At 33.1% G+C, this 22,982-nt stretch overlaps 2 protein-coding genes across 5 annotated transcripts in view; both read left to right on the plus strand.

Moving 5' to 3' along the window:
- Positions 1–607: 607 nt before the first annotated feature.
- LOC117685114 (uncharacterized) lies at positions 608–10,054 on the plus strand. 4 transcript variants are annotated; one of them, XM_066069648.1, is made up of 10 exons: positions 608–1,020; positions 1,978–2,056; positions 2,622–2,733; positions 3,156–3,555; positions 4,045–4,078; positions 4,960–5,112; positions 6,291–6,502; positions 7,249–7,467; positions 8,417–8,498; positions 8,916–9,056. In XM_066069648.1, exons 2-9 carry the CDS (start codon positions 2,054–2,056, stop codon positions 8,466–8,468), a joined length of 1,185 nt encoding a protein of 394 aa, XP_065925720.1. In that variant the 5' UTR covers positions 608–1,020; positions 1,978–2,053; the 3' UTR covers positions 8,469–8,498; positions 8,916–9,056. The 4 variants fall into 4 exon arrangements, with proteins under 4 accessions (XP_065925720.1, XP_065925717.1, XP_065925719.1 ...); XM_066069645.1 differs by lacking the exon at positions 8,417–8,498 and having other exon boundaries at positions 8,916–10,049; XM_066069646.1 differs by lacking the exon at positions 8,417–8,498 and having other exon boundaries at positions 821–1,020; positions 4,978–5,112; positions 8,916–10,044.
- A 4,141-nt stretch (positions 10,055–14,195) lies between these two features.
- The window catches only part of LOC105331626 (uncharacterized), a gene marked incomplete in the record, with an annotated part of 138,533 nt that continues 129,746 nt past the window's right edge, over positions 14,196–22,982 (plus strand). The window contains 9 exon segments of the mRNA XM_066069649.1: positions 14,196–14,381; positions 15,339–15,417; positions 15,983–16,094; positions 16,517–16,916; positions 17,406–17,439; positions 18,339–18,473; positions 19,653–19,864; positions 20,612–20,830; positions 22,283–22,538. Coding sequence (XP_065925721.1) covers positions 15,415–15,417; positions 15,983–16,094; positions 16,517–16,916; positions 17,406–17,439; positions 18,339–18,473; positions 19,653–19,864; positions 20,612–20,830; positions 22,283–22,538 — 1,371 coding nt within the window.

A 22,982-nucleotide genomic window follows, 5' to 3' on the forward strand; every position in this document is an offset into this window, starting at 1 on the left:
ACCCCCGTTGTCCAGAAATTATTGTCCAGATTATTATTAGTCCCTAGAGGTTGTTTCATTTTGATGAAAGTGAACAACCTTGGATTTTTGCGAATAAATCCATAACTGCCATTTTCTGAACCAGGCAACATGTGTTGCATGTCATTTTCTGAGCGGGAAATTAAAGCAGTATCATCAGCGTATAGAAGCAGACTTAAGTTGTCGATTTAGACTCCTTTTTTTTAAAATTTTTACAGCTTGAACATTTATAAATATATGATGAATTATGTCCTTGTCGAACTCAAACATTGCTACTGAACTTGTCGTTTGTACGAACGCACAATTCTGTATTATTAAATATCGTTGTGAAAGTTGCCGTCAATACTGGAATAATTCTCATTTAAAAAATGTCATCCAGACACGATCTTTGTCGAACCCCGTTTTGTTAATCAACAAAATCGTTGTCTTCTAAGAACGCGGTGAGTCTATTACCTCGGACGAAACTGTAAACATTTAGCCGCTACTTGATTTGCTCTTCTTTTATCTATTCTTTTATATTTTATTCATATTATTCTTGGCATATGACACCAACGTACACAGTCTTTAAACAGAACGAACTGTATCGTATGGTGTTCCGATGGGGCCACTTCGACCTTCGCACTTTCGCCTTTAGGTCGAAGATGCGAGAGTGCGAAGTTGCGAAGGCGAAGCGCGAAGATGCGACGGCGAAAGTGCGAAGGTGCGACGGCGAAAGGGCGAAAGTGCGAAGATGCGACGGCGAAGCGCGAAGATGCGACGGCGAAAGTGCGAAGGTGCGAAGGCGAAGGAGCGATAGTAGTATCGCTCCTTCGCCTTCGCAACTTCGCACTCTCGCCGTCGCAACTTCGCGGTTTCGCCTTCGCCTTTTTTTATTCCATTCAGCAAATCTCGGTTGATTTCATAGAACTTTGATGCAGGTAACGGACTCGCCCGAAATTTTCCGAACGCACTCGGATGTTAAAATACGCATGCGTTAAAGAGTAAACGGCGCTAAAATGGATGGTAGGCATTATTTTGTACAGTTAGGCCTATATTTTATTGATGAATATATACTTACTGTTTCATGAAACGAAATGTAGAATCATTTTAGCCTATTGTTGTATGTAACGGTAATGATCACTAGACAGTCATAGATTATATACAATAGTATATGATGTAAATATTCATATAAACGATAGTTGTAAATGGTACACAAAATGCGAGAGTCGGTAGTGGCCAGTTCTTAATTCTTGTGCATTGTTACGTCATTTTATCGACACATAAAACTATGAACGGAAAAATGACACACACTGTAAAAGAGATAGATTTTGATATATTCTTGTGAAATATGAAATAGCTAGATCTACAATGTGAGTACACGTGTGATGTCACGACAGTTTAAATATTCCTCCATAGTGTATATATATATATTATTAGCTGCATAACTGCATGTCCATGGAAATGGCCTCAAATATTTTCCTATAAATGTTCTAACCAACCTTGGAAAGTGAAGTATTTGAAATTCACATTGGGATCAAGACACCTTTAGACCACACCATTTCATCTTACTTGGCTGGTGGGGGTGTTTAAAAATTAGTCTGAGGCATGTAAGTGAAAAATCTATAAAAGTTAGATGTGTTGGGGAAATATTTGGTTTTAAAATTTGACAGAATATATGGAATATATACTTGTAATACACACACAAAAAGCAACACCAATGTAAAACGTCACAAAATATGCACACCTTGGAATTGTTAAGGTAAACGATATAATAATATATACATGTACACACACCAGACCTATAAATAAGGGTTATGTCAAAAAAACTGTGATCAACATCTGAAACCACAGCAAGTATACATTTAGCTTTAGACTATTGTTTAACATTTACAAGACTATGTATTTATCTGCAAATGTATATATAAAAGTAATTATATGCTGAAATTAATAGCTTTACAAACTTAAATAATTTAATTGCAGAAACTGAAACTGATGAGTTGTGCATCATCCTAAAAAAATCGGATTGGGCCATTACACAAAGATTTTTGAGGAAAATATGGTAAGTTTTGTAAGATCTTCTAGAGGATTAGCTAATCTTGATTTTTAAACATGTAAGTGGACCAATCAGTAACTCCCTCCCCTTGCAAACAAAGATTGGGGGTATATACTATAATATAGGAATCACCTTGTTCGTCCATCTGTCTGCAATTGTGTTCGATCCATTTTTCTATGTTATTTCCTACATGATTTTGACCTAAGGTCATTTATGCAAGTTCAAAGTCATTAGAAGGAAAAAAACATATTAATTTGATATCTTTCTTATGGAGAAACATTGGAAGCTCTCTGTTAAATTGAATTTCAATATGATTGGATGTGTCATTAATTGATGCAGTACTGGCCTACTACCGTATATTAAATGACATCACTTAACATCAACTGACACACAGTTTAATCAGATTAGGCTAATGTGATCAGATTTGATGCTACTTTAATTTTTTTTTTTTAATTATTGTTTACTTTTGATGCATTAACAAATGGTTTTTGATTAAGTAATTTTATAGTACTTAAAAATTATGTCCATTGTGAAATGCATGATCAAACATACATGATACTGTACAATTTAGATTGGCATCAATGAAGTGGAGGAGATGACAGACGAAGACTTCATTAAACTTGGAATTGTTTCTATCGGAATAAGATTGAAAATTAAGCAAGCTTGTCGGAATCACAAGAAAGGTTACAAATACATTTATTTACTTAAGAATGAATTGTAAACATCTGATGAAAATCAAGTCTTGGCTTTTCCCAGGAAAACATTTTAGGATAGGGTGAACAATTTTATTTTAACATATTACCAATAGTATTATAAATACATTTTTTGTTACTCTCTGCCCCACCCCCTATTAAACCTTTTCTGTTGAGGCCAGAGAGCTATGAAAATGCTTCAGTTGCTGCAAAAGACACTGAAATTAATTACCTTGTCTTACTAGTAACATAAAATTCGCGGTCAGTATTTTTTACCCTAAATTATAACCACTCGTGTACAATATAATGGTCAATAAACCCATTTTTTCTGAAGTAAAAATATGGTGAGAATCACTTTAAAATCATACTTTCAATTTATGCAAACTTGAAGTAATATCATTTTCATGTTTTAGTGAGTGATGCGCCAATGAGTTGCATCAAGACATTTCTTGAACTCCAAAAGCAGAGGAAGACTGGCAGAACCAAAAGCCCGAAAAAGGATCAGAAAACAAAGTTAACACGAAGACTTTATGTTGGCTGGAAACATTCAATAAGGGCAGGAGTATACAAACTGATCTCTGCAAGCAAAGGGGGAGGTCAACAGATCGTGGATTTTAACAAAGACTTGACTTTGAATCAGTTAATAAGTGAAATCACCGATATTTTTTTTCCAAATGGCATGTCTGAGGCCCAGGATTTGAGACTAGATGCCTTAGATGTGCATCTGGCATCCTTTTCTGGTTCTCCAATTCAAGAGACCGACGAGAATGGGGAGTCTTTTACAGTTGGAAATTACTTCAGAAAGATGAAATCAACCCCTGTAGCAACCTCTAATGATACAACGTCCACTAATGATATAATTTTGCATTAGTGGTCAGGATGTTGACCACTATAATGATATAATTTTATGATTAACGAACAACCTAACCGTCCGCTAATGATATAATTACAGATTTCTATCATTAGCGGTAAAAACCGAAACCGTATTATTATTATTATTATTATTTTTTATTAAATTATATCATATTATATCATTAAAGGTTGAAAATCCATCCACTAATGCAATTCAAAATGTAAGCAAATGTGTATCATTAGTGGTCAGGGTAGTACTTATTTCTCTTTTTTTCCATATCATTTGAGGTTATGCTTTTTGACCGCTAATGATATAAATATGAAATCATATCATTAGAGGACGGTTAGGTTGTTTGTTAATGATAAAATTATATCATTAGTGGTCAACATCCTGACCACTAATGCAACATTATATCATTAGTGGACGTTGTATCATTAGAGGTTGCTACAAACCCCTGTGCGAATTTACTTACACACAGAGTTGGTGAGTTATAAGAATTTTTAAAAGTTAAAGAAGGGAAGAATAAGGTTGTTGGACCTAATTTAAAACTGGCTCAATTTGATTTAAATACATTTAATTGTACATGCCAGTAAAAAAAAAAAATTAGCATAATTAATAGACTGGAATTCCACCATAGAACAGATCAATTAAGGCTTCAATTACATGTACTTTTCAGTTTACAGACAAATCAAAATTAATTTGCCATAATTTTTCAACATAATTAAAGGAAGAAATTTCATATACATTATACATTGTAATAAAGTTTAAAATCTATATGAGGTAATTGAGTTCATGAAACAATAAAAAATGATCTTTTTGGTCATCTGATTGAATCATTTAAAGTCCCAAAAAGTTTTTTATTGTTCCCCTCCGACAACAACTATTCCTCCCGGCTTCGCCTCGAGAAATAGTTGCTGTCTCAGGGAAAATAAACTTTCTATTGTCCTTATAGCCATGGAGTAAATAGGTATGAAATGTCTTATAGAAAATATACCCTTTTCTAACTTGTGCAATATACCGGTAAACCTGGAAGTTTGTCTCCTGTGAATGTACAGTGACCTTTGGGTAATATATGATGCGATATTAAAACTGCTATGTAATAATCTGTATATATGTATGACACGTGTATGGGGGTGTGTGTGTGCATATATATATATATATATATATATATATATGTATATATCTGTCTTTGATTATCTGTGGTCTAAAATACAGCACAGGCACTTGTGCCCATGGTAAATTATACCCAACATTAAGATGAAAATTAACATGCAGTGTTGTTGTTATCATACTGTATGATGAACTATTACAGAAACAAGGACGTGTGCTATTCTGTGTTCAGATGTGAGCAATTTAATCTACAGGGTTCTTGTTTTGTACAGAAAAGTTTCAAAAGGCCAACCAATGGTGAAGCAAGCTGCGGGGTGATAACTGCTCTAGAATCCGATGAAGAAGATACAGGAACCCCAACTGTCACATTCCCCCGACTTAAACGAAGGAGACTGAACATTATTGAGGTAGATATAAAAAGGAGAAGAATTTTACCAATTACTTGTACTTTTAAAGAACTATTGGGCTATTTAATATTTTAAGATTTAACTTTAAAATCTTTTTCATTCAAACCCTGAGAACTATTACCCCCCCCCCCCCCCCCAAAAAAAGGGGGGGGGGGAGAAACACATTCAGTGCAAATTTGATGGTGAATCTTTTTAATATAGATCTAAAAATGCAACAGTCAGTTTTTGTTTTTTTACTGTACTAATTTTAAGGGATCAAAATATGTGGATCACAATCATATTTTTTCCTGTCAAATTAACCCACTTAATGTTGACATCTATGAACAAAATGTGAATACAATTAAATGAAGCATTACAAATTCAACTTTTGGTATGCTATGAAGATAAAAAAAACATTCAAACAGAAATCAAATTTCATAGTGCAATACTGTCAAATACATGCATGCAATGTATCAAATATACATGCAATGTATGTCATTTCACAGTTTAATTCACTTATAATCCTAACAAACTATTTATGTGTTTATCAGGGATCAAAGATTTTTTTATTTATTTATTTATATGCTACATGTATTGTAAAAATGGATTGAATCCTATTCAATTGAGTCATTAGGGCACTGCTTTGCGGAAACCCTATAGTAATCAGTCTGTCCATCCATCTTTCTGTCCATCTGAGATAACTTTTCTGGAGCATATCCCCTCTCCCTTTGCTCCAATCTGGCTATTCTTCATCCACAATGTGTGCTTTTGATCCAATGATATGCATTGACCTTGAATGATATTTAAAGGTCAAGTATCAAGGTCATATCGATCACACAAAAGTCCCTCTTTTAATAGAGCATATATATACTCTCCACTTAGCCCTGCTGGCTAATACTTTACCTGTTTTTGGTTAAAGGTGTGCAGTGACCTTGAACCAAATCAATGAGAAGGACATATAGTAGATAACAAGACTGTATATTATTTTCCATTTGCTTAATCTTGCTCGGACTGAGATTGAATTAGAAGTTGTATATCAGCTGGAAATTTTTTTTAAGTTATAGGTAAAAGTCAAAGTAAAACTCCCTGAAATTCTTTTCATCCAATTGTCCATAATATTTAAGGGGGGCCATTTGAGATGGTCATGATCTCAATGTTGTCTAGTTTGAAAAATTAAAGTCAATTTTATGTACATTAAGGGCTTAAGTTCAGAAGATAGACCCTCAACATCAACATCAGCTGCTTTGGATTTGCCGGACATTCATGTTGATGCTCCTCCTTCAAATCATGCGGCTGCAAATACTCACTGCCAGACAGAACATGAACCAATCATTATCCTTCATGAACCTGGACTTTCGGAATTCGATCATGAACTTGAAATGGCTATAAGAGAGAGTTTGGAAAGTTCCGAGTAAGTAATTTATTTACTTAAAGTTTCTCTTGTAAAATTCATAGTGAAGTCTTTGAGATTGATGGAAAAAAGTTCAGTCATATTTTAAAATTTGGATTAAGAGCTTGCTTACAATAACTTTTGTTCTGGCCCATAAGCCTATTCTTTTTTTTATTTTGTGCAACGAAGTTGTCATAAATGCATTTTACAATTGATTTAAATGCATAATTAAGTTTAATTTAAAATCTTTAATATATACATGTTTATCATGAATATATATTTCAAATGGACATGAACATATATTTCAAACATATTACAGAATGTCAAAATCCCACATTTTATCACATGCATGCAGTATCATTACTTTGTATACCCTTTAGTGACCAATGTCATGCTCAGCCCTTAAAGTGTTGGGTGGATAATGAGATCTATAATCATTTCTCTATTGAGTATAGAAATGAAAGAACAACAGAAATAGTTTTCAAAATAAAAACTTAAAATATATCTTACAGAACGGTTACAATTATTTATTACAAGATTTGAATAAAGGAAAACCAGTAACTCATTTGAAATATTTCATAACTGTACGTATATTTAAGTTACATATAGTAATTTCTCATGTAAGTATTTATTAATTTTTTTATTTGTGGGGGGGGGGGGGGGGGGGGTAGAAAGCAGTATTTAAGAGCTAGACAAAATAAATTTTTTAATTTCTGCCTTTGTAGACTTATAATGCATTTGAAATGTAATATGAATGTATTTTGTAGACCAGAGCCATCTTTAGAAGGAATATTGAAATGGTGGGTAGCTAGAAGTCACTTAAAGGATGGGGCACCAGTTTCAGTGGTAGTACACAGAGGAAAGCTTTTACAGAGTACATTTAGAGCAGTATCAAGGCCAAATTTCAACTTCCTCTTGCCTTTTCATGTTAGTTTCAGTGGAGAGATTGGAGATGATTTAGGTGGTCCAAAAAGAGAATTCTTCAGGTACATGTTAGTTAGATTTATTAAACCAATACTTTGCAAAATGTATTTTATATCAATTCATTCATCTTCAGGCCCCACCATCACCAACTTTCCACAAGTCCCAACTCTGCTTCAAGTCTAGTTTTGATTTCAAATTCATGTACTTTTTTTTTAAGTATTTGAGTTGAAGATTGAGTTGATTGATTTAAAAATTTTGGTTAAAGCGGGCCAGTATTAATAAGAACATTAGAGAAATGGAATAATTATCTGCCTTAGAGTTGAGCCTGCACAGTCTTGGAATGTCTGAAATTATGAATTAATGCTTATTTGTAAAATATTTGTTAATGCAAAACAGTTTATTATTCCCTCGTGCAATTTGTTGAGAGGAGGATATAGCATCGCTGATGTGTGTGTGTGTCTGTATGTATGTATGTATGTGTGTCCATTGTCAGCTTTTTAGCAAAATTCTAAGAAAACCCTCTCATTAATATTTATTAAACTTTGTACACTTCTTTGGCATGGTAAAAGGACAACCCTATTGATTTCCAAGTCAGTTGATTCAATATGTTTTAAATTAATTATCGTAAAAAAACGAAAGCTAATAGAGGAATTTTATGTATGGACTTGACAATAGACATTTTCGGTAATTTTATGTACGACTTGAAGTAAATCACTACCGTATGCAGTTTAAATCAACAACTTGACATTTTTGGGTATTTAAATCCAGTAAAGGTAAAAAACAAATGTTTTGTAGTATTAGAGGATTATATAGAAGATTGCCCATAGTTAAAAGTTGAAGCGGGCAAGAGATTAAAGTCATCCAATTTACATCGAATTTACAAGCAGTCAACTTCCGGACAAATTTTCCTGTATTACTTACAATAGAACTAGTCCAAAATTCAAAAGAGTCTTTGACAGGTATTGAACATTTATCACACGAAAATTGTTTCATATTTATATTTATTAATAGCTGCTTATCTACTACTATGGGTTGTCCATCAGAGCAGACTACAGATCGCTAAATCTTCAGCTACGTTTCATAATGTATACCGGTACGGATCCTTTATGCATGCATGCTTTTATGAAACCTAAAAGATCACTAAATGACTGTAAATTATTAAACTTTAAAGCATATGTGTTGAGTTTCTGCAAGGATTAGGAAAACTGTGCAGCCACGAAAATGTAACCCCCCCCCCCCCCCCAATTTATACACCACAAATCTTGGGGATTGGGATAAAATAGATATTATGAATTCAAAGTGGTCTTAACTTGTCATATTTATTTTGATCTGACAAATTTACATGTATTTTCCTAAATAATGCATTTCCCCCTACAACAATTTATGTCACGAGGAAATGCTTAGCGGTGCCCTTGTTAAATAAGTGAAGCTTCAATAACTGGGTACCTTTAACAGTTATGTTATATTTTAAGAAATGAATTTTTATGTTAAATCTTTACTTACATTTCAGAGAATTGATGAAGGCAATTAAAGAGGCTATATTAGAGGGACCTGACAGCAACAAGGTCTTCAGACATGATATCAGTCTTCTTCACAAAAAAACCTACGAAACCTGTGGTACCCTTGTGGCCTGGAGTATACTTAATGGTGGGCCAGGATTGCCAGTTTTCAATACTGATTTATTTTCTTTAATGACTGGTGGAGACATTGACGTTCAAGATTTTACAAGTGTTGTAGACTCAGATGTCAGAGCTATTTTTCTTCAGGTAACTATATATAGTGATCAGTCCGCTAATTGCTAAAATACACTTTTCAGCATATTTTTACATATGGGACAATCTTCAAGATGTTTTTATGTATTTTATAAATAAAATATTGCGATATATATTATATATATTTAAGTGTCAAACATAATTTTGAGTCGAAATTATCTCAAAATGTTTGACACAATGGCTACTTATCAGGTCTTTCCTGCAGAGCTAGATAAAACACAGTGAATGTATTAGGTAGGTGTTCATTGTTTTGGAAAGGTAAAAATTATTAAAGCCCTAGTGGGTTTCAAACTCAATGACCTACAAATTTATAGTGAATGCTCAAGCAAATCAATTGTGCTATGCCGTTAAGTAAGAATTTAATTTATAAAATTATACCTTAATTTATTGCTTATATGTAGATAGGTAGTGTGTCACAATATGGAGGTACTTATTCCCATACCATCTTAAACTCATATATCCTTAGATACAACACAGAAGAGACATATAAGATTGTTAGCTGTTACTTAAATTGATTTGAAATGACTCCATTTTGTGTAAAAAAAATTTACATCCAGTGATGTTAATACCATACATTTGAGCCATTTTTTTAAGCTCTGTCAGAAAAGCCCGGAAAATTGGGATTGAATTTCGACATTGAACTGGAGGGCAAATGGCTTAGACAGTTTTTATTAGACCAAGATTTCAATAAATATAATTCATATACAACAAAGTTTGAGGCAACACATACAGTTCTGTAGATTCCAAATTAACCGCAAGGAATTAATATCCAATTGCGAGATGCACATCTTGCTGATTTTAATATCTTGCTTTTAAATTTTTTTTAAGGATGTAAACCAAATGTAACTTTAATAGAAATTCAGGATTCTTGGTTTAATATTCTCTCGATTTAACGAGGCCGGGTCTAATTTGTTCTGCCCTAGATTTTTGAATGAAACTTTTTACATGAATTTCTACTGATATAATTATTATTTTAAGATTAAAAAATAAGACATTTACCACAACGTTTGTTAAGGGGGTCATCTCAAAGTTTGTTCATCTTTAACATAGGACCCTATGGGATTTTGCTTGAAATGTATCAATTTTGCATATTTTTTACATTTTTTCAAAACTTCTGCCCTAGGGATTTCTTTTTCTGTTCTACATATTAAAGTTATTGCTAAAAGGCATCAAATTGTCAAATAAAAAAACCCTTTTACCTCCTGGTTTGTTCCAGGGGTCTTATCAAAGTTGATTTTTGTATGCCCAATTTCCCAGATTCGTCAGATAATGGCTATTTTTTATTTGACAAAGGCGGAAAAAGTGATATTCTTAGTATTATTAAAACATTCAGACATATTTAAGTAATAAAAAAATTAATAACATCACATATTAAGGGTCATTAATATAAAATACATGGTTACTGTCTTAAAATATATGAATTAAGCTATATTTAGGCGGGTTAAGAAAACGTGACAGAGGGCTAGGCTTGCTGAACCCTCTTCACGTTTTCGACCCGAGCCCAAATATAGCTTATACTTCGAGATATTTATGTTTATTCCACAATATAACATTATTTTTACGCATCAAACGAGATATTTTCAACAATTTTCGCTGAATATCTGCAGTTGAAACTATCACGCCATGGCGTCAACCAAGCAAAAAGATGACGTCACAATACAAATGAAACGCTGCGCGAAAGCGTGCGTACTCGTTCATTGCTTTCATTTTTGTGAAAAGATTACTAACTATATTAACTAAACTAATTAGCGAACAACAAACTGCATACATTTATCGGGAAAAACGCTCGATTAATTCTATAGATGTGTTTGAATACTGTGAAACAGAAAATCTTGATATCATATTACTCTTCTTGGACTTTGAAAAAGCATTCGATTCCGTGGAGTGAAATTTCTTGTTTAAGTTTCTAGAAAAATTTAACATTAGCTTCATAAAATGGGCCAATATACTTTAAACCAATTTAAGATGAAAAATAACGGCTGGTTGTCAAAAACATGCACAATGACTCGTGGAATAAGACAGGGTTGTCCGCTTTCTGCCTTGCTATATCTTTTTGTAGCTGAAAGTCTAGCTATTAAGATAAACAGTAATCAAAACAATAAACAACAATGAAATAAAAAACATTCAACAGATGATCTAAGTATAGCCCTAAGAGATGAAATGTCAATGAAACATGCTTTAGACGTGCTAAGCGAATTTTGTAAACACCCTGGATCTAAAAAAAAACATAAACAAAACAGAATGTATTCTATTAGGAACTCCAAAAAATCTTTATGGTATCAAAACTACAAACAAAGCAGTAAGATGTTCTCCTTGCATTAAAAAAAAATAATGGTACTAAACTGTATTTGTTTGATTCCCTAATATAAAGTAAAACACCGAAGCCCTTTGAACATACAATAGTTTCAAAACTACATTTTATACTTCGTCGATCCGTTTATATAAAAAGCATTATCTAACCAACAACAGGATTAGATTTAAACCAAAAAACCTAAAAAAAAAAATACATCATAACTTAATTGTATTGAAGAGGTCCGTATATACGTGTTACATTTATAAGTTTGAATAATTCAGTTGGTTCCATTGCTGTAACTTACTGCAAATTTTAAAAACAGTTGGTTTTTTTGTATCATTGTTCGATTTCATCTGTTGGCATGATATTTCTTTTCTTTTTTTTTTCTTCAATTGTATAAACTTCATTTTTTTAATATTTTGTTGTTTCTTTGCATCTTTTAAAATTGTGTATTGTGTATTTTATGCACATTTGCTATTCAAATCGAAGACTTTTACGATAAAGGATATCTTTTAAACTTAAAACAATCAACCCTAACACTAGAATGGGTTGCTTGAGGACAAGTGTTACTCGAGACAGGTGCCAGGTAAAAAAAATATTCTGCCAAACAAAAACTGTTGTGTTTACCTTTCCAGAACACCAATAGGAAATGTTACAATTGTGGGAGAAGTTCTGCAAAGTAGATGAATAATATAGAAGGGATATGAAGGGATATTCCAAATTGTAAAGTTTTGTACTGCAGAAGCAGAATATATAGAGATTTTTATTCATAAATAATGGATGTCTACAACTTAAAACAATCAACCCTAACAACTAGCACGGGTTGCTTGTTTCTCGCATTATCACCGGTGTGAGATCGGTTTGCCCGGTGTGAGACAATTTTTCATATTTTAATTAAAAAAAACTGTATGCTTTCATTTAACTTGCACTATTTGAAGTACGCGGAGGGATAAACCGAAAGTAATCTTTTGAACGTCATAACAGAAAGTTGTCAAACATCATTTTTTAAGCTAATATAATGCGAGAAAAATAATCATTCATTATATACTCGTGTGGGATAGTGAAATTCCACCTCCACCAAGATTCACGGTCTAAGACTCGGCAAAGTGAATCTTGTCCCCTCGGTGGAATTTCACTATCCCACACTCGTAATAATTCTATTATACTCGAGACAGGTGCCAGGCAATGTTTGCCAGTGAATGTTTGCAAGCGTTTTTAGCTGAATATAAATCAATTTTGTTCATAGCCTACTTCAAATGGATTTGTGGCATGAATCTTCAATCTAGGACATGTGCATATACTCGAAATTGAATTATTTTGTTAAATCAAATTATCTTAGGAATGTATATCAAAAAATTGCATGTAAGAATAAAACAGAAGATAAAACAGTCAAATTTTAAAATTGTATTTGTCATATAAAGACGCAAATCAACTAAAAAGGCATTTTTTTTTATTAATTACAAACCATAGGAAATTCAAGCACGAAGTATAGTTTTTGAAAGTTAGTGGGGTCGGGCAGCTTCATCCAATTCATCTCGATAATTAAAAAAGGGAATGAATTCTCAAATTAATGAAAAAAAAACTTATTGTAACTTCAAATGATTCAATTTCAATTCCTCATTTTCATTTATTTATTTTCATTTATTTTGACCAATCTGATATTTTTCAACTTGAAACATCGAGAACACAAATCAAAGGGCTTGATTGTGTACAATTTCAATACAATGCTCATACTGTAATCATGGACGGGGGCGAAACAATCATTTATTTTTCGTAGGTTCGGAATCCAACCGATTTGATTGCGTTGATTTTGGAGATGACGGACCAGAGGACACGTCCTACAGACTTGGCTAGATTTTTAGCGTTCACTTTAAAATCATATTTGTAAGAAACCCCCGTTGTCCAGAAATTATTGTCCAGATTATTATTAGTCCCTAGAGGTTGTTTCATTTTGATGAAAGTGAACAACCTTGGATTTTTGCGAATAAATCCATAACTGCCATTTTCTGAACCAGGCAACATGTGTTGCATGTCATTTTCTGAGCGGGAAATTAAAGCAGTATCATCAGCGTATAGAAGCAGACTTAAGTTGTCGATTTAGACTCCTTTTTTTTAAAATTTTTACAGCTTGAACATTTATAAATATATGATGAATTATGTCCTTGTCGAACTCAAACATTGCTACTGAACTTGTCGTTTGTACGAACGCACAATTCTGTATTATTAAATATCGTTGTGAAAGTTGCCGTCAATACTGGAATAATTCTCATTTAAAAAATGTCATCCAGACACGATCTTTGTCGAACCCCGTTTTGTTAATCAACAAAATCGTTGTCTTCTAAGAACGCGGTGAGTCTATTACCTCGGACGAAACTGTAAACATTTAGCCGCTACTTGATTTGCTCTTCTTTTATCTATTCTTTTATATTTTATTCATATTATTCTTGGCATATGACACCAACGTACACAGTCTTTAAACAGAACGAACTGTATCGTATGGTGTTCCGATGGGGCCACTTCGACCTTCGCACTTTCGCCTTTAGGTCGAAGATGCGAGAGTGCGAAGTTGCGAAGGCGAAGCGCGAAGATGCGACGGCGAAAGTGCGAAGGTGCGACGGCGAAAGGGCGAAAGTGCGAAGATGCGACGGCGAAGCGCGAAGATGCGACGGCGAAAGTGCGAAGGTGCGAAGGCGAAGGAGCGATAGTAGTATCGCTCCTTCGCCTTCGCAACTTCGCACTCTCGCCGTCGCAACTTCGCGGTTTCGCCTTCGCCTTTTTTTATTCCATTCAGCAAATCTCGGTTGATTTCATAGAACTTTGATGCAGGTAACGGACTCGCCCGAAATTTTCCGAACGCACTCGGATGTTAAAATACGCATGCGTTAAAGAGTAAACGGCGCTAAAATGGATGGTAGGCATTATTTTGTACAGTTAGGCCTATATTTTATTGATGAATATATACTTACTGTTTCATGAAACGAAATGTAGAATCATTTTAGCCTATTGTTGTATGTAACGGTAATGATCACTAGACAGTCATAGATTATATACAATAGTATATGATGTAAATATTCATATAAACGATAGTTGTAAATGGTACACAAAATGCGAGAGTCGGTAGTGGCCAGTTCTTAATTCTTGTGCATTGTTACGTCATTTTATCGACACATAAAACTATGAACGGAAAAATGACACACACTGTAAAAGAGATAGATTTTGATATATTCTTGTGAAATATGAAATAGCTAGATCTACAATGTGAGTACACGTGTGATGTCACGACAGTTTAAATATTCCTCCATAGTGTATATATATATATTATTAGCTGCATAACTGCATGTCCATGGAAATGGCCTCAAATATTTTCCTATAAATGTTCTAACCAACCTTGGAAAGTGAAGTATTTGAAATTCACATTGGGATCAAGACACCTTTAGACCACACCATTTCATCTTACTTGGCTGGTGGGGGTGTTTAAAAATTAGTCTGAGGCATGTAAGTGAAAAATCTATAAAAGTTAGATGTGTTGGGGAAATATTTGGTTTTAAAATTTGACAGAATATATGGAATATATACTTGTAATACACACACAAAAAGCAACACCAATGTAAAACGTCACAAAATATGCACACCTTGGAATTGTTAAGGTAAACGATATAATAATATATACATGTACACACACCAGACCTATAAATAAGGGTTATGTCAAAAAAACTGTGATCAACATCTGAAACCACAGCAAGTATACATTTAGCTTTAGACTATTGTTTAACATTTACAAGACTATGTATTTATCTGCAAATGTATATATAAAAGTAATTATATGCTGAAATTAATAGCTTTACAAACTTAAATAATTTAATTGCAGAAACTGAAACTGATGAGTTGTGCATCATCCTAAAAAAATCGGATTGGGCCATTACACAAAGATTTTTGAGGAAAATATGGTAAGTTTTGTAAGATCTTCTAGAGGATTAGCTAATCTTGATTTTTAAACATGTAAGTGGACCAATCAGTAACTCCCTCCCCTTGCAAACAAAGATTGGGGGTATATACTATAATATAGGAATCACCTTGTTCGTCCATCTGTCTGCAATTGTGTTCGATCCATTTTTCTATGTTATTTCCTACATGATTTTGACCTAAGGTCATTTATGCAAGTTCAAAGTCATTAGAAGGAAAAAAACATATTAATTTGATATCTTTCTTATGGAGAAACATTGGAAGCTCTCTGTTAAATTGAATTTCAATATGATTGGATGTGTCATTAATTGATGCAGTACTGGCCTACTACCGTATATTAAATGACATCACTTAACATCAACTGACACACAGTTTAATCAGATTAGGCTAATGTGATCAGATTTGATGCTACTTTAATTTTTTTTTTTTAATTATTGTTTACTTTTGATGCATTAACAAATGGTTTTTGATTAAGTAATTTTATAGTACTTAAAAATTATGTCCATTGTGAAATGCATGATCAAACATACATGATACTGTACAATTTAGATTGGCATCAATGAAGTGGAGGAGATGACAGACGAAGACTTCATTAAACTTGGAATTGTTTCTATCGGAATAAGATTGAAAATTAAGCAAGCTTGTCGGAATCACAAGAAAGGTTACAAATACATTTATTTACTTAAGAATGAATTGTAAACATCTGATGAAAATCAAGTCTTGGCTTTTCCCAGGAAAACATTTTAGGATAGGGTGAACAATTTTATTTTAACATATTACCAATAGTATTATAAATACATTTTTTGTTACTCTCTGCCCCACCCCCTATTAAACCTTTTCTGTTGAGGCCAGAGAGCTATGAAAATGCTTCAGTTGCTGCAAAAGACACTGAAATTAATTACCTTGTCTTACTAGTAACATAAAATTCGCGGTCAGTATTTTTTACCCTAAATTATAACCACTCGTGTACAATATAATGGTCAATAAACCCATTTTTTCTGAAGTAAAAATATGGTGAGAATCACTTTAAAATCATACTTTCAATTTATGCAAACTTGAAGTAATATCATTTTCATGTTTTAGTGAGTGATGCGCCAATGAGTTGCATCAAGACATTTCTTGAACTCCAAAAGCAGAGGAAGACTGGCAGAACCAAAAGCCCGAAAAAGGATCAGAAAACAAAGTTAACACGAAGACTTTATGTTGGCTGGAAACATTCAATAAGGGCAGGAGTATACAAACTGATCTCTGCAAGCAAAGGGGGAGGTCAACAGATCGTGGATTTTAACAAAGACTTGACTTTGAATCAGTTAATAAGTGAAATCACCGATATTTTTTTTCCAAATGGCATGTCTGAGGCCCAGGATTTGAGACTAGATGCCTTAGATGTGCATCTGGCATCCTTTTCTGGTTCTCCAATTCAAGAGACCGACGAGAATGGGGAGTCTTTTACAGTTGGAAATTACTTCAGAAAGATGAAATCAACCCCTGTAGCAACCTCTAATGATACAACGTCCACTAATGATATAATTTTGCATTAGTGGTCAGGATGTTGACCACTATAATGATATAATTTTATGATTAACGAACAACCTAACCGTCCGCTAATGATATAATTACAGATTTCTATCATTAGCGGTAAAAACCGAAACCGTATTATTATTATTATTATTATTTTTTATTAAATTATATCATATTATATCATTAAAGGTTGAAAATCCATCCACTAATGCAATTCAAAATGTAAGCAAATGTGTATCATTAGTGGTCAGGGTAGTACTTATTTCTCTTTTTTTCCATATCATTTGAGGTTATGCTTTTTGACCGCTAATGATATAAATATGAAATCATATCATTAGAGGACGGTTAGGTTGTTTGTTAATGATAAAATTATATCATTAGTGGTCAACATCCTGACCACTAATGCAACATTATATCATTAGTGGACGTTGTATCATTAGAGGTTGCTACAAACCCCTGTGCGAATTTACTTACACACAGAGTTGGTGAGTTATAAGAATTTTTAAAAGTTAAAGAAGGGAAGAATAAGGTTGTTGGACCTAATTTAAAACTGGCTCAATTTGATTTAAATACATTTAATTGTACATGCCAGTAAAAAAAAAAAATTAGCATAATTAATAGACTGGAATTCCACCATAGAACAGATCAATTAAGGCTTCAATTACATGTACTTTTCAGTTTACAGACAAATCAAAATTAATTTGCCATAATTTTTCAACATAATTAAAGGAAGAAATTTCATATACATTATACATTGTAATAAAGTTTAAAATCTATATGAGGTAATTGAGTTCATGAAACAATAAAAAATGATCTTTTTGGTCATCTGATTGAATCATTTAAAGTCCCAAAAAGTTTTTTATTGTTCCCCTCCGACAACAACTATTCCTCCCGGCTTCGCCTCGAGAAATAGTTGCTGTCTCAGGGAAAATAAACTTTCTATTGTCCTTATAGCCATGGAGTAAATAGGTATGAAATGTCTTATAGAAAATATACCCTTTTCTAACTTGTGCAATATACCGGTAAACCTGGAAGTTTGTCTCCTGTGAATGTACAGTGACCTTTGGGTAATATATGATGCGATATTAAAACTGCTATGTAATAATCTGTATATATGTATGACACGTGTATGGGGGTGTGTGTGTGCATATATATATATATATATATATATATATATGTATATATCTGTCTTTGATTATCTGTGGTCTAAAATACAGCACAGGCACTTGTGCCCATGGTAAATTATACCCAACATTAAGATGAAAATTAACATGCAGTGTTGTTGTTATCATACTGTATGATGAACTATTACAGAAACAAGGACGTGTGCTATTCTGTGTTCAGATGTGAGCAATTTAATCTACAGGGTTCTTGTTTTGTACAGAAAAGTTTCAAAAGGCCAACCAATGGTGAAGCAAGCTGCGGGGTGATAACTGCTCTAGAATCCGATGAAGAAGATACAGGAACCCCAACTGTCACATTCCCCCGACTTAAACGAAGGAGACTGAACATTATTGAGGTAGATATAAAAAGGAGAAGAATTTTACCAATTACTTGTACTTTTAAAGAACTATTGGGCTATTTAATATTTTAAGATTTAACTTTAAAATCTTTTTCATTCAAACCCTGAGAACTATTACCCCCCCCCCCCCCCCCAAAAAAAGGGGGGGGGGGGAGAAACACATTCAGTGCAAATTTGATGGTGAATCTTTTTAATATAGATCTAAAAATGCAACAGTCAGTTTTTGTTTTTTTACTGTACTAATTTTAAGGGATCAAAATATGTGGATCACAATCATATTTTTTCCTGTCAAATTAACCCACTTAATGTTGACATCTATGAACAAAATGTGAATACAATTAAATGAAGCATTACAAATTCAACTTTTGGTATGCTATGAAGATAAAAAAAACATTCAAACAGAAATCAAATTTCATAGTGCAATACTGTCAAATACATGCATGCAATGTATCAAATATACATGCAATGTATGTCATTTCACAGTTTAATTCACTTATAATCCTAACAAACTATTTATGTGTTTATCAGGGATCAAAGATTTTTTTATTTATTTATTTATATGCTACATGTATTGTAAAAATGGATTGAATCCTATTCAATTGAGTCATTAGGGCACTGCTTTGCGGAAACCCTATAGTAATCAGTCTGTCCATCCATCTTTCTGTCCATCTGAGATAACTTTTCTGGAGCATATCCCCTCTCCCTTTGCTCCAATCTGGCTATTCTTCATCCACAATGTGTGCTTTTGATCCAATGATATGCATTGACCTTGAATGATATTTAAAGGTCAAGTATCAAGGTCATATCGATCACACAAAAGTCCCTCTTTTAATAGAGCATATATATACTCTCCACTTAGCCCTGCTGGCTAATACTTTACCTGTTTTTGGTTAAAGGTGTGCAGTGACCTTGAACCAAATCAATGAGAAGGACATATAGTAGATAACAAGACTGTATATTATTTTCCATTTGCTTAATCTTGCTCGGACTGAGATTGAATTAGAAGTTGTATATCAGCTGGAAATTTTTTTTAAGTTATAGGTAAAAGTCAAAGTAAAACTCCCTGAAATTCTTTTCATCCAATTGTCCATAATATTTAAGGGGGGCCATTTGAGATGGTCATGATCTCAATGTTGTCTAGTTTGAAAAATTAAAGTCAATTTTATGTACATTAAGGGCTTAAGTTCAGAAGATAGACCCTCAACATCAACATCAGCTGCTTTGGATTTGCCGGACATTCATGTTGATGCTCCTCCTTCAAATCATGCGGCTGCAAATACTCACTGCCAGACAGAACATGAACCAATCATTATCCTTCATGAACCTGGACTTTCGGAATTCGATCATGAACTTGAAATGGCTATAAGAGAGAGTTTGGAAAGTTCCGAGTAAGTAATTTATTTACTTAAAGTTTCTCTTGTAAAATTCATAGTGAAGTCTTTGAGATTGATGGAAAAAAGTTCAGTCATATTTTAAAATTTGGATTAAGAGCTTGCTTACAATAACTTTTGTTCTGGCCCATAAGCCTATTCTTTTTTTTATTTTGTGCAACGAAGTTGTCATAAATGCATTTTACAATTGATTTAAATGCATAATTAAGTTTAATTTAAAATCTTTAATATATACATGTTTATCATGAATATATATTTCAAATGGACATGAACATATATTTCAAACATATTACAGAATGTCAAAATCCCACATTTTATCACATGCATGCAGTATCATTACTTTGTATACCCTTTAGTGACCAATGTCATGCTCAGCCCTTAAAGTGTTGGGTGGATAATGAGATCTATAATCATTTCTCTATTGAGTATAGAAATGAAAGAACAACAGAAATAGTTTTCAAAATAAAAACTTAAAATATATCTTACAGAACGGTTACAATTATTTATTACAAGATTTGAATAAAGGAAAACCAGTAACTCATTTGAAATATTTCATAACTGTACGTATATTTAAGTTACATATAGTAATTTCTCATGTAAGTATTTATTAATTTTTTTATTTGTGGGGGGGGGGGGGGGGGGGGGTAGAAAGCAGTATTTAAGAGCTAGACAAAATAAATTTTTTAATTTCTGCCTTTGTAGACTTATAATGCATTTGAAATGTAATATGAATGTATTTTGTAGACCAGAGCCATCTTTAGAAGGAATATTGAAATGGTGGGTAGCTAGAAGTCACTTAAAGGATGGGGCACCAGTTTCAGTGGTAGTACACAGAGGAAAGCTTTTACAGAGTACATTTAGAGCAGTATCAAGGCCAAATTTCAACTTCCTCTTGCCTTTTCATGTTAGTTTCAGTGGAGAGATTGGAGATGATTTAGGTGGTCCAAAAAGAGAATTCTTCAGGTACATGTTAGTTAGATTTATTAAACCAATACTTTGCAAAATGTATTTTATATCAATTCATTCATCTTCAGGCCCCACCATCACCAACTTTCCACAAGTCCCAACTCTGCTTCAAGTCTAGTTTTGATTTCAAATTCATGTACTTTTTTTTTAAGTATTTGAGTTGAAGATTGAGTTGATTGATTTAAAAATTTTGGTTAAAGCGGGCCAGTATTAATAAGAACATTAGAGAAATGGAATAATTATCTGCCTTAGAGTTGAGCCTGCACAGTCTTGGAATGTCTGAAATTATGAATTAATGCTTATTTGTAAAATATTTGTTAATGCAAAACAGTTTATTATTCCCTCGTGCAATTTGTTGAGAGGAGGATATAGCATCGCTGATGTGTGTGTGTGTCTGTATGTATGTATGTATGTGTGTCCATTGTCAGCTTTTTAGCAAAATTCTAAGAAAACCCTCTCATTAATATTTATTAAACTTTGTACACTTCTTTGGCATGGTAAAAGGACAACCCTATTGATTTCCAAGTCAGTTGATTCAATATGTTTTAAATTAATTATCGTAAAAAAACGAAAGCTAATAGAGGAATTTTATGTATGGACTTGACAATAGACATTTTCGGTAATTTTATGTACGACTTGAAGTAAATCACTACCGTATGCAGTTTAAATCAACAACTTGACATTTTTGGGTATTTAAATCCAGTAAAGGTAAAAAACAAATGTTTTGTAGTATTAGAGGATTATATAGAAGATTGCCCATAGTTAAAAGTTGAAGCGGGCAAGAGATTAAAGTCATCCAATTTACATCGAATTTACAAGCAGTCAACTTCCGGACAAATTTTCCTGTATTACTTACAATAGAACTAGTCCAAAATTCAAAAGAGTCTTTGACAGGTATTGAACATTTATCACACGAAAATTGTTTCATATTTATATTTATTAATAGCTGCTTATCTACTACTATGGGTTGTCCATCAGAGCAGACTACAGATCGCTAAATCTTCAGCTACGTTTCATAATGTATACCGGTACGGATCCTTTATGCATGCATGCTTTTATGAAACCTAAAAGATCACTAAATGACTGTAAATTATTAAACTTTAAAGCATATGTGTTGAGTTTCTGCAAGGATTAGGAAAACTGTGCAGCCACGAAAATGTAACCCCCCCCCCCCCCCCCCCCAATTTATACACCACAAATCTTGGGGATTGGGATAAAATAGATATTATGAATTCAAAGTGGTCTTAACTTGTCATATTTATTTTGATCTGACAAATTTACATGTATTTTCCTAAATAATGCATTTCCCCCTACAACAATTTATGTCACGAGGAAATGCTTAGCGGTGCCCTTGTTAAATAAGTGAAGCTTCAATAACTGGGTACCTTTAACAGTTATGTTATATTTTAAGAAATGAATTTTTATGTTAAATCTTTACTTACATTTCAGAGAATTGATGAAGGCAATTAAAGAGGCTATATTAGAGGGACCTGACAGCAACAAGGTCTTCAGACATGATATCAGTCTTCTTCACAAAAAAACCTACGAAACCTGTGGTACCCTTGTGGCCTGGAGTATACTTAATGGTGGGCCAGGATTGCCAGTTTTCAATACTGATTTATTTTCTTTAATGACTGGTGGAGACATTGACGTTCAAGATTTTACAAGTGTTGTAGACTCAGATGTCAGAGCTATTTTTCTTCAGGTAACTATATATAGTGATCAGTCCGCTAATTGCTAAAATACACTTTTCAGCATATTTTTACATATGGGACAATCTTCAAGATGTTTTTATGTATTTTATAAATAAAATATTGCGATATATATTATATATATTTAAGTGTCAAACATAATTTTGAGTCGAAATTATCTCAAAATGTTTGACACAATGGCTACTTATCAGGTCTTTCCTGCAGAGCTAGATAAAACACAGTGAATGTATTAGGTAGGTGTTCATTGTTTTGGAAAGGTAAAAATTATTAAAGCCCTAGTGGGTTTCAAACTCAATGACCTACAAATTTATAGTGAATGCTCAAGCAAATCAATTGTGCTATGCCGTTAAGTAAGAATTTAATTTATAAAATTATACCTTAATTTATTGCTTATATGTAGATAGGTAGTGTGTCACAATATGGAGGTACTTATTCCC

Source organism: Magallana gigas, chromosome 8 (genome assembly GCF_963853765.1).
Source record: "Magallana gigas chromosome 8, xbMagGiga1.1, whole genome shotgun sequence".
Taxonomy (NCBI): Eukaryota; Metazoa; Mollusca; class Bivalvia; order Ostreida; family Ostreidae; genus Magallana; species Magallana gigas.